General features: G+C 40.6%; 1 protein-coding gene across 1 annotated transcript in view; it reads left to right on the top strand.

The window, feature by feature from the left end:
• Positions 1–8,261, top strand: part of DCLK2 (doublecortin like kinase 2) — a gene marked incomplete at its 5' end in the record, with an annotated part of 189,996 nt that extends 181,735 nt beyond the window's left edge. Inside the window, 2 exons of the mRNA XM_019521843.1 lie at positions 219–335; positions 6,847–8,261. Of these exons, the coding sequence (XP_019377388.1) occupies positions 219–335; positions 6,847–7,068 (339 nt within the window). The remainder of the gene's footprint in view (positions 1–218; positions 336–6,846) is intronic.
• Between the last annotated feature and the right edge of the window lie 3,574 nt (positions 8,262–11,835).

An 11,835-nucleotide genomic window follows, 5' to 3' on the forward strand; every position in this document is an offset into this window, starting at 1 on the left:
AGCTGATTTTCTCACTAATGTAAACTATTTCTCAGATGGTTTTTAAGTTGTTAATAAGGTAACTTGACAAGGGCTTGGGTACAAATTATTCCTCCTTGTTAACATGGTCAGTTGTCCCAAGAGGATGGAAAATCCTCTCCCCAGCTCCATGAACTTTCTGTTTCAATTTATGATTATTCCTACCTAAAGAGTAACTTGTATATCTCCCTTTTACACAGGATGATGCCTCCCAGGAGAATAATATGCAGGCTGAAGTAACAGGTAAACTGAAGCAGCACTTTAACAACACTCTGCCCAAACAAAACAATACAACTGCTGGGGTGTCTGTCATCATGGTAAGTTAATTCAGCATTTTCACTTGTAGATACTACGTTTGTATATATATTTTCTAACATGTTGAAAATAATTACCTATTGGTGAGTGTGGTGCAAACACAGGCAGAAATAAGACCAGCATAGCATCTGTGTCTAATCTGAGTCCCTATTTATGCATAAGTCCCATTTCAGCCTTAGTAAATCAGTATTCAGGAGTAGCTGAACTGGGTCTGTGCTAAGGTAAATTAATTGAATCACTGAAAGATATCTTTTAAGTGGAGGTATATACACAGAGAATAGTTAAATGTAGAAATACAGAACAAAGCTCACTTGCTAGTTTGGGGGCCGGGGGGAACTTTTTAAAATTCTTTCCATTATAATTTTAATTACAAAAATCTTGCCTCTATTGTCTCATTTTTCTAATTGACTATTTTTTCTACAGCAAAGTGATGCTGTCCAGAACCTACTCCTTTCCCAGAAATGGTTGTATTTTTTGTTAAGATCTTTTCAGATGTTTTTCACAATGACTTTTGCCACAGCCTGACTTCTGCTAATGAAACTTGTCAGAGATCAGACCGGATACTAATGTGACTAATGTGAAGTTATCAGAGCCCAGACTAAATACTAATGTGACTTTGTGGGAAATCTGAATGTATTTCCATCCCTCCACATAGTTCAGCTGAGATGAATCTTAAAAAGCTGTGGAAAAACACTTCCCTCAGACATCTTGTAGAACCGTGTTGATGGGCTGAACATTTCTTAGCAGACAAACGCCCATAGTAGTGTGTACCATTATACTTCTGACTGACCAGCTAACTCTGCTGAGAGTTTTTCCTCACTGCTAAAGATGATGCATCTTCTTTCCAGCCCAGATATGAATTGCATGCAAAAAAAAAAAGTGTCTTCAACTATTTTTAAGAACACTACCACTCTGGCAACACAGCATTGACTTTGTTAGCAGGGGTGAATATTGTTTGCACTGCATCAGTTATATGATCGCAATAGTAATCATAATATTATTATTAATGGCACATCCCAACTTATAAATCTGACCACTTATGCTGTTTGTGTGTGTATATATGTAATATATATGCAGAAAGGACATGTATATGGATTAAATAAATAGCTGCAGGTTTAAAAGTAGAGTTTGTAGTAACCTCAAAATGCTCACAAGAGCGAAGCCAGGAAATTGATTTCAGGTTGATGCTGTTGTCTGCATTTCATTTGACAGTTTGACTTGACAGTTTGAGGGACTTCAGAGCTTCTTTATACTGTTGAGACTATGGATAAGCCTGAAGCTGAAACCTGGTATAAAATTCTGTATTTAATAACAGCAATTTTAATTCTAACTTTCAGCCCCTATCCAATTTGCATGCCACTTAAGCTTGTCTCAAATCTCTGGCAAAATACAGCTTTTGGCTTCCTCTTGGTGTGGGGTTTTTTTCTGATTCTGTTTCCTAACTGACATTCCTTCAGCCAATGAAGCACATCCTATTAAAAATAGGGTTTAATTTTAGTTTAATTTCCCCATTCTCCTGCCTCATCTCCCTCCTAACAGATATGGTTGGGAAGGAAAATGTTATCTGTTGAGTTCTAACTGCAGCTCATACTTACTGCTGTCCCTGGATGTGCAGAGAAAATTGAAGGGGAGAATAGGAAAAAATGTCTGTGACTTATGAAAAGGAAAAGGTAATAAGAGTTTAGCCCCCAAACTACATATCTGCCTTACTTGCGGTGCAAATGTAGTTGCCCTCATACTGTCAGGCTCCTTAATTGTAATATAACCAACTGTTTCTTTATGATAAACCTGATTCTTGCAAGCACCGTTTTTGTGTTTCCTTTCTGTATCTGCAGTGCATCACAAACCCATTCACTTGCACTTAGACACTTTTATTCATGGGAAAAATATTCAACGGAACCACCTTCAAGCATGAGATAGTCACTTAATGTGCGCACACTGCGAGGAGCGTTGTCCTTGGAAAGCCATAGGGCAGCATCTCAGCCATAGCAGGCACTGCCATCGTGTGGTGGAGAAGTAGAAGTTCACAAAGCCTGGTTCTGTCTTTACAAAGGAAGCGTCTTTGCTGCTACTAAGAAAAATGTGTTGCTATAAAATCATTTTTACTGATTTTTTTTTTCCAAGAAAGTTTCAGAATGTTGTATAAGTCTAAATTTGTTGCAATTGTGTTAGTTCTGCTTAAAGTAAGTGTAGTTTCTATCCCTTGCTTTTTTCCTTTTTCCTCCTCTCCCCGTGCCTGCATTGCTTTCCTCTGAGTAGGTCCAAGGCAATGGTATGTACTAACTGCAACGCTTTGTTCTGCTGCACACAGTATGTGTTCTGAGTTTTACAAAAAGAGAAAAAGGAGAAATAACTCAGCCAGTCTGAAGTAGGCAGTTTGAGAGCTGCACAGGACGAGGGAATTAATATCTTTTAGTGGTTATACTATACCAGTAAACATTTGCACTTTTTTTTTTAATCCACAGTGGCTGCCAATTTATGTTTTCGGAAGACGTTTGGCATCATTGTTTTCTTTTTCTTCACCAAACATGGCATTTTGTGAGAAGGGAAAGTTAGAGGAAAGAGTTGCTCTCAGGGAAACAGTACTGAGGTGTCTATAAAAAATGTGCTAAGAGGTACAGAAAGCTGAGAGGAAAAGTTCTGCTGGATTCTTCAGCTTATCCCCTTTCCTGTTTCCTTATTTTCTCTCCCAAAGCTGAAACAGCAGATGGTCTGACCCCTGGTTGACATCTCTTGTGAAACAAGGGTCATTAACCAGACAGCACCCTGAGACTACTAAATGCAGCTTTGCATGAAGTGTGAGAGTTTGAGATGCATACAATAAAACTTTGAAAAGATGACCAGCAGTGAAACAGCAGGAAATATGCAATTTCTGTCTCCAGAGAGACCCAGCCTGAGCCCACCTAGATCCCAGGGTGCACCACTCATGCTAGTAGCTAATACACTATGCGCATCTAGTCACAGAGTTAATAATCTCCTTCAGAAGTAATAGAGTTAAACGTCCTGACCTGGAGCCTAAGCAATCTAAATGGGTAGCCAAACTTCATTAAGTTGCACATACTTACTCTTCTTAGGGAGTAACCGCATGTGTACTCTGTACCTACACTGATGTTGGGGGGTCACAATGGATCTGATAAATAACCTGCCCTGCTGCTGAGACTACATGTTTTTAAAAATGCAAAGAACCCTACTCTAGCAGGTGAAAGAAAAAGGGAGCTTCACTGCATACATATGTAATTTTTGCAATGATAAAACCTACATTTTGTCTGCCCTACTAACTGTTATAATCTTGGGAAGTTGGCTTCACTCTATCCTTCTTTATGCAGCATGTAATTAACTTCTGGAACTCATGGCCACAGGAGACTGTAGGGGCAAATAGTATAGCCAGCTTCCAAATAGGACTACACAAATTCATTGATGATAGATCTTATTAATATCTATTAAACAGAACAATCTGAGATGTATCCTCTGGCATCTCTAAACCAATGGTGGTGAATGCCAGGAAGGGTAATGAGCAGGGGATAGATCTCAGTCTTTTGGGGCTCAAGGCACCCCTTCTCAGAAAATGCCATTTCTTCATTTTCACTTGTTTTTTGACTACAAAAATATAATAGAGCAATTCTTCTGTTGCAAACAACTCAGAAAGACCACAGCAGATCAGAATATTTTTAACTCTGTAGAGTCCTATTTGAAATCTCTGGGCATCCAATGCACATGCAGGGAGCTGGCTCTGATGCACTGGAAATCCACTGTGTTGGAGCAGACTCGATTAATCTGTGCTCCAGATTATAAGAAAATAAGCGTGCTCCAACAGACTCTTGTGTCACATGTATTAGCATCCCTGCACTGAAAAATGGTGTTGGGGTACTTTGAACTAAAGCATGTGCGACAAGCTTTAGTTCAAAGCGCTCCGCCACCATTTTCAGCAGGGGGGGGGACACTGATGCATGTGGTGCTTGGGCACTTTTAATTAAAAGTGCTCGCTAATTAAAGGACCCACCTACACGCATCTCCTAGAGCAGATCTGCTAACACTATAAGGCACCCTGTAGCACCCTTGAAAGGCTTTCACCCTAGTTGAGAATCACTGCTCTAGATATACCTAGTTTAATGCTCTTCCTGTAAAGCTGTTACTGTCAGAGACAGGACACTGAGCTAGATGAACCATTTCTTCAGCCAATGAAGCACATCCTATTAAAACTAAGTTTTAATTTTATTTTAGTTTCCCCATTCCTAACAGATACGGTAAGGAAGGAAAATGTGTACTGACTGAGTTCTGACCCAGCATGGTGCTGCTTATGTATATTTGCAACTGAATTAGAAGGTAAACTGTTCAGGATGGGGATCGGTTCCTCTTCTACCTACTTAGTACTTACTAAATCTGAACATCCAGAAGTTAAGATACTTACCCAAATTTCTCAGTGTTCCCACTAGCCCCTGTGACCTTCAGCCCTTGCCAATCCCTGTCTGCTGTGCAGTCTGACAACAGACCTCCTCCTTGTGGGACCTCTTTTGCGAGACAGAATAGGTCGGTACGCTACCCCTCTGGTAACTTGTATGGGGGACAGAGGTTAACAACCACCATCCCGTCTTGGGTACTCTGAAGGTATATTCCTGCCTTCTCCCATACACTGATGATCTCAGGGTGTCCTGTTGCTGACTGTAGGAAAACACTTGCTTCCTCTCTCCATTTCTGAGGGAAGGTGGCAGGAAAGAATGGAGTGTAAGAGGCGGTTGCAGGGCAACTTTTTCACTCTATCCTTGCCCCAGCAAGGGTGCTTACTCCCCGCCCTACATATGCACGCTGCCACAAGAGCAACGGAGATTCACAAAGATAGGAGGGCCAAGTCATGAGGTACTGCTAAACAGTAAAGCTCTTCAAATATTTGTTAGCTGAAGCAAAAAGAAAAATAAAGCTGTGGTGCAGGTTGGCTACAAACCTAAGAACTTTGTTTCAGACTGAATGAAACAAACCTGTTTTGGGGCATTTTTCATTGTATTTTGGGTTGAATGAAATGTTTGCTAATTCACAAAACCAGCAAGGAAGTGATTCTCCTGTGACCCCTACCATCTTATAAGGATGTGTGTGGCCCAGTACATAGGACACTTGCCTGAGCAGGGGCTTGAACTAAGATCTCTTCCCTACCAAGAAGGTGCCTAAACCCCTTGACCACAGGACATTCATGATGGCCCATCATCAGTCTGTCCTGGTGATTGTTCCACTTTGTATAAAACATCTAAATATTCTTTGGGAAAAGGAATAGTATTAGACTGGCCCATCTGCTAAGAGGACCCCTGCCCAATAAATATTCGTTGAATGAGAGAGGGAACGACTAACTGCTGGGAACAGAATAAATTCAGCAAGACAGGGTAGGGTGACTACATGTAGCTCAATGGTTCAGACACTCTCCTGAGAGGTGGGAAATCTTGATTCACATCCTGTCTCTGATTCAGGCAGAGGAAGAGTTTGAATCTGGGCCCTTCACATCTGAGACAAGCATCCTAAACACCAGGGGCATTATTTAAAAACAGTGTACACTAGCTGTCTAGCCATGAGCCTGTCCAGATCACACATGAAAAACTATTTGAGAATGTATTTGGACACACAAACACTAGCTTGCTCTCCTGTTGACTTACAGGTATATCAGAACCTCCTACTGTAAACTAAACATTGCACTCCAGTTTGATTTACTTTTGCAGCAGCCTGCACAGGGTCAGAAAGTTGCTGCTTCAGCAGCCATTCAGCAAGATCTGCTTTAGAAAAAAAAAGCAGGGATGGAGAATACCTCAGGATTCCCCTACAGAGGCCTTAATTCCCTCTCCCAACCATCCCACTCTTCAGATTCTATATAGTGAGTGCTTATGACCTACATTCAAGTCTATTATTCAGGAACCTAGCACAAATTTCCATTAAAACTTAGCTTTGTAGTTGCACCCTATCTCCTAATAAATGTAAGAGGAGAAAAAGTGTTCTAGTTGAAATGAAGAAACAAAAATTCCCTAGGCCTTCATACATGCTTTTTACAAATACACATTTCTGCAGCCTGAGGTCCATTACAGGCTAAACAAAGAGTTTGGTCCCATGTTAGAATACAGGCAGCACCCAACAATATAAAGTTTGGGCAAATGAATCCCAAAGTAATACTCTGCATTATGATGCTGTGTCCATGCACACCTGCTTTTTCCACATCAGCCTTGCAATACAAAATACCAACTTTGTCTTGAAATACCTCATCAGAGTTGGGTCTAGTACTGTGGAGCATCACATGCTTTTTATACAGGCCTTGTTTCACTTACCTCCTGGATGCTGTGGTATCCCAAGAGGTAAATTATCCTTCAGCTCCTCCAAATCCATGCAAAAGACTGCTAAAATGAGCAAAGATGTCTGATGTTATTTCTCCTTTTTCTGGGACTAATGCATGCACCAAATGAATGTGTTGTGCATTGTTTTAATGGCGAGGGTAATGTGGATTGTTGGTTTAATGCTTTTTGTCCTCCACCTTCCTTTTTCTAGAACACAGCTCTAGATAAAGAGGGTCAGATTTTCTGCAGCAAGCGTTGTCAGGACTCTGGTAGAGCTGGAATGGAGAAACCTTCTGTGATTACCGCTGCAGCTGAAGATGCTCACGTGGCTGGGTCTAAGCCCCTCCCCTCTGCTGCTGCTGAGCCAATCAAATCCCCCATGCACCCTGCCTTGGCATGTCATGACTGTGCTGAGGAACAGCCCAGTCTGTAGGATTGATTGAAACCAAATCCAGCTGAAGCTCCCTGCTAGGTCAGGAGAACTTTTCAACTTCTCTCTGTCTTATCTCATCTCATCTGTTTTGTTTTCAGTTTGCTTGCACCCTCTTGTGGCAAGCCTAAGGCAGATTCCATCATGAATTTTGGAGGATGGGTTGGGGGATGTGTACTCCGTAGTTCTTGAGTGCTCCCTGACCTTTGCCTTCTGAACATAAAGATGGGGGGAAAAACTTTGGGTGACTTTAGATTTTTTTCAAACATGAGTGCTGGTTTAATTCAATGCATTTCTCACCATCTAGTAATCTAAATAGATTAATTTACTGTGTAGTTAATGATATTTTTGTAAGAATTTGAGATGGAGAAACAGCAACCAGGTCTCACTTCTGCAAACAGACTCTCTGGGTCAGAAGATCTTGTTCTCAGAAAAGTGAGGAGAGAAAAAAAGCTGGATCTGCCTCCTGTTCCCAGTGCCTCTGTTTAGCTGAGTTTCTTACCAGAGCTGAAGGGGCAAGTTTCCATGAAGAATCTTTTTAGCGGACAAACTGTACAATATTGAACAATAAGTTTTTGAGAGAGAGTGGCTCTTTTGTCTTCAAGTTTATCATCAAAAGTGCGTACTTCAGGATAGTTGTTTAGCTAATATGAACCTAAAGGAATTTCGGGTGTAAAGATAACAAGAACACTGGGCATTTATTTGTATGAAGACTGCAGTCAAGGAAGCCTTTTAATTCTAGCCATTGTTACAAGTGTTTTCCTTCTCCATCCATCTGCATCTCCCACCACAACCACAGTATCTATTAAATAATAAAACTACTTGGTCCTTTGAATGGAAAGCTTGCTGCATGTTACATAACCTAGGATGGAGCAGTTCCTAGTTCTAGGGCAAGCTGACTAATAGAAGAACTGTAACAACTAGCCAACAAAACTAGCTGCCACGTTTTTATCACCACTATTCCCCTCCTGGTGCAGTATATGGAAACAGTAATTGAGCAGCATTGGTCATTTATTTGCAGTCAAGGATGAATAAAGTTTTGTCTTTATCATACTACTTGATTCAGTATTGTATGCACTCTGCTTATTCATTCCCTCTGCTCATTCTTAAGACTTGATCCTAGCTCATTTTCTTTGTTAGCTTTACTTTCTACTAGAATTGTAAAGACCTGCAATAAACTTTCTTCATGAAAAGAATAAGTAGTCATTTATTTCTATGGGAACTCAAAATGACAGGACAATGCAGCCAGTTTCAAAGCAAGAAGTCTCAGCAGGTCTATAACTGTGCCTCAGTGGGCATTACTGTGCCTCTTAAGACTTTAGAAAGCCTAATTCCTAGATAGGGAGGAAGCAGCTTTTTGGGCCAGGTATTTGCCAGAGGGAGGATGATCTGAATCTTTAATGACTATCTCAAGGTCACTTCCTTTGGAGAAAAAAATCACCATGTTCTGCTCAAAACTTCACAGTTTGAAGATGAAGATAAAAAAAAGAGTTGCTGTCCAAAGCTGACTTGAATTTAGGGTGAAGTTGTGGGATCTGAATGCCCGGAAACCTGGTCTCTGGTTTTTAGAGGGAACTAGCAAAGGGAGTTCTGCCTGAATATAGGGTCACATCCTCTGTGGGTGTAGCTCAGCATAGTAATATTGGCTGCAATTCTGTAATGATTTATTCCAGCTGAGGATCGAGTCTGTGGACTTCTTTTCTACCTGCTGAATCAACTGCATTCCTTTCTCATAGGTTTTTGTGGCAAAAGTGCTCACCTTTGTCCTACCAAACCTGTCCCTGGGATCCAGCTAAGTTGGACTGGTTAAATACCGGCATCAAAGCCCCTGTCTATGTTTTGTTAAAACTTGGTTATTTTTAATGTTGGTTAAAGTTATTTAAGTGTCCATGTGGATAAGGACCTTGCATTCTACAGCCTCATTCTACAAAAGCCTAGGCACTGTTTTTAACCTGCTTCTGACACTCTGGGCTCTCAATCCCTCCCCCAGCTGCTACTTTGTGCCCTCATGCATGGCAGGGCAAGGTAGCATGGGGCCATACAGGGAGTTGAGGGTGAGTCCTGGCTATGTGCTAGGGGAAATTACACCCGCACACCTGCATGGGGCTGAACGTGACAATATAAGTAACGTAGACTTCATCGAGGAAGGGCATGTGACATAGAGGTAGTGTGCTCAAGGTAACCGATGAATAGCACTATGATTTGAATGGGAAAGATTCTGAAAGATGAAGGGGGGGAGAAATCAGAAAAAGGGTGTAAAGAGGGGCTGAACACAGTTGGAGCAGTAGTCACAGTCAAGGAGGAGAACGTTGAAGTACTTTAGATGCCCGGAGCCTAGATGTCTAGTTTGTTTTCCAGGCACTGAGTGAAATGATAGATGGTTTATGAAGTTATTAAGGAAAAAGTGGATAGAAGTAGCAGCATAATATAACATGTATTGTCCTCTTAAAAAAATTAAACTAAGATTTTGATGTTGCGCAACAGCAATCAGGATGGTATTTTCACTGATAAGTGAAATTAGGTTAGCTATGTTTAGCTTAAGTGAATTAGTGACAGAACATTTAGAAACCGGTTTCAGAGTATAGATGAGATGGCCAAAAATAAAAACCTGAAAGAGGAGGAGGAGGAGGAAGAGAAGGAAAGTAGATAGAAAGGCAAAGAATATAACAGAAGAGTCTCTGAAGGCTGTAAAGGGGGAAATAATTGTGTTGGTGAAAGGTGTCTGTTTTAGTGACAGCCAAGAATTGGTTTCTGTAGTGTGGAAAGGATTAAAAAAAGGGATGAAGCTCCTGAGCTCTGGCCACTTTCTGAGGAATACAAATGGAAATGCCTAAAGGAGTGATTCTCAATCAGTGTGCTAGGAAACCCTGCAATGTGGGGAGATCTTCTGAAGAGGGATGCAGGAAGTGTGAGGAGATAAGCAGGGTGCAGGGAGATAAGCAGAAAAGGGCAGGCTCAGCGTCTCCCTGCCTAGGTGCTCCCCTACCCTCTCTGCAAGGAAATAAGCACTAATACATAAATTAGTTTTTTTAAATGGGTTGCTACTCAATTCACAAAAGTTATGGAGAGTGCCTTGGCACAAGCATCCTAAAAAAATTATGACCCACTGGCCTAAAGCAACAGGGAGGTGTGAGGAGGATAGAGTACATGTATTAAGAAGGGTGAACTCTACCTTCATTAAAATTAGTCTTCATTTGTCATACAGGGTAATCATATTGGGAATGATTACAATTAGTGTAGACATTAAATGATAGTGGTATACAGCTGTTCTGACATAACTGTTACATTTGTGTGATTCAGTATCAGTACAAGTGGAGCAACACTGTTGTAACTTGAACCCTGCTTCATTCATAAAATATTAGTGGCTGAAAGAAGGCATAAGTGTAAAATGTCATTCAACAAACTGGCTGCACTACCTTTTATATAGGAAGAATTAACATAATCTTTATGCATTCTATATTGTGCCTATAAAGCACAGAATTCCAGATGATAAAGTGTAATTCTAGGTTGCCTAGAAATAAAAGGCTATTACTTTCTTTCTGGAAAATGAAGCATTTTATATAAATATTTATGAAATGTCCATTTCCCAAAATATATGCATTTGGTGGTTATTAGAAATATCAGTTATTTGCTTTAGAATGTACCTAAAAAAGAATAGTAATCCTTTAAAAATGGAAGAGCACTATACTATATAACTCTATATATGTTCAAGTTCAAAAGAACTGAGATAGATAGACATACATCCAGTGCATACCCAGACCACTTATTTTCCTAAATCCAAACAAAACATTCACAGCTAAATATTCAAATGGCCTAAATCTGTATCACTGACTTTGTTGATAATTTATGTTAACTTAACTTTAGCTCTTTCTCTCACCTTAACCTGCAACATGAATTAAATTAATTGCTGGTAATATAGTGCTAAGATACAAAACATTTATAGCACCATTACTACAGGTCAGCATTGGCTTATGCCTGTAGCTATCCTGTAAGTGTATTTTAATAACCTAGTAAATTTCACTTTGGACTAGCTTATTAAATATGGATCTTTTGTTTTCAAATGTGGATATTAGCTTTTCCATTTTGCTGAATAATGGAGGAATTGAAGATGGAGAGTAGTAAATATTAACAGATTTTGAACTACCTGACCTCTACACCTGCTTCAGGGTTATAATAACGCAATACAAAACTGTGTTTTATTACTTTATCATTCAGAGAAGTCCCTCAAGACTCCATGCCACTTATTGTACTAATTTTCTAGGGCTGCCTGCACACACGAAAAAAAAATGGTGCTTTACTTTAAATTGGGCATGCTCCTGTGCCGAGCCCAGCACATGCCCAAAAGAGGCAGTACCTCAGTTAGACCTGGCTTGCTCAACATCTGTAAAGAGCTGGTGCTTTAGTGAGGCTGTTATCTAATAGCTAATTGAATCTGGGAGACCGTCTGTTCACCAGAGCACCCCAAGGAAAAACAAGGACCAACGGTCATAAACTCCTACAAGACTGTTTTAGGCTGGACATAAGAAAACATTTCTTTACTGTCCGAGCCCTCAAGACCTGGAATAGACTCCCTCCAAAAGTGGTGCAGGCACCTACTCTGGACTTATTCAAGAAGTGCTTAGATGCTTATCTTGCTGGGGTCCTTTGACCCTAGCTGACTTCCTGCCCCTGGGGCAGGGGACTGGGCTTGATGATCTTCGAGGTCCCTTACAGCCCTAATGTCTATGAAATCTATGAGATAAAAGTGCCAAAAACCCCTGCTGGAATGTC

The sequence above is a fragment of the Gavialis gangeticus genome, unplaced genomic scaffold (assembly GCF_001723915.1).
Source record: "Gavialis gangeticus isolate Ggan-Ray unplaced genomic scaffold, GavGan_comp1, whole genome shotgun sequence".
In the NCBI taxonomy this organism is placed as follows: domain Eukaryota; kingdom Metazoa; phylum Chordata; order Crocodylia; family Gavialidae; genus Gavialis; species Gavialis gangeticus.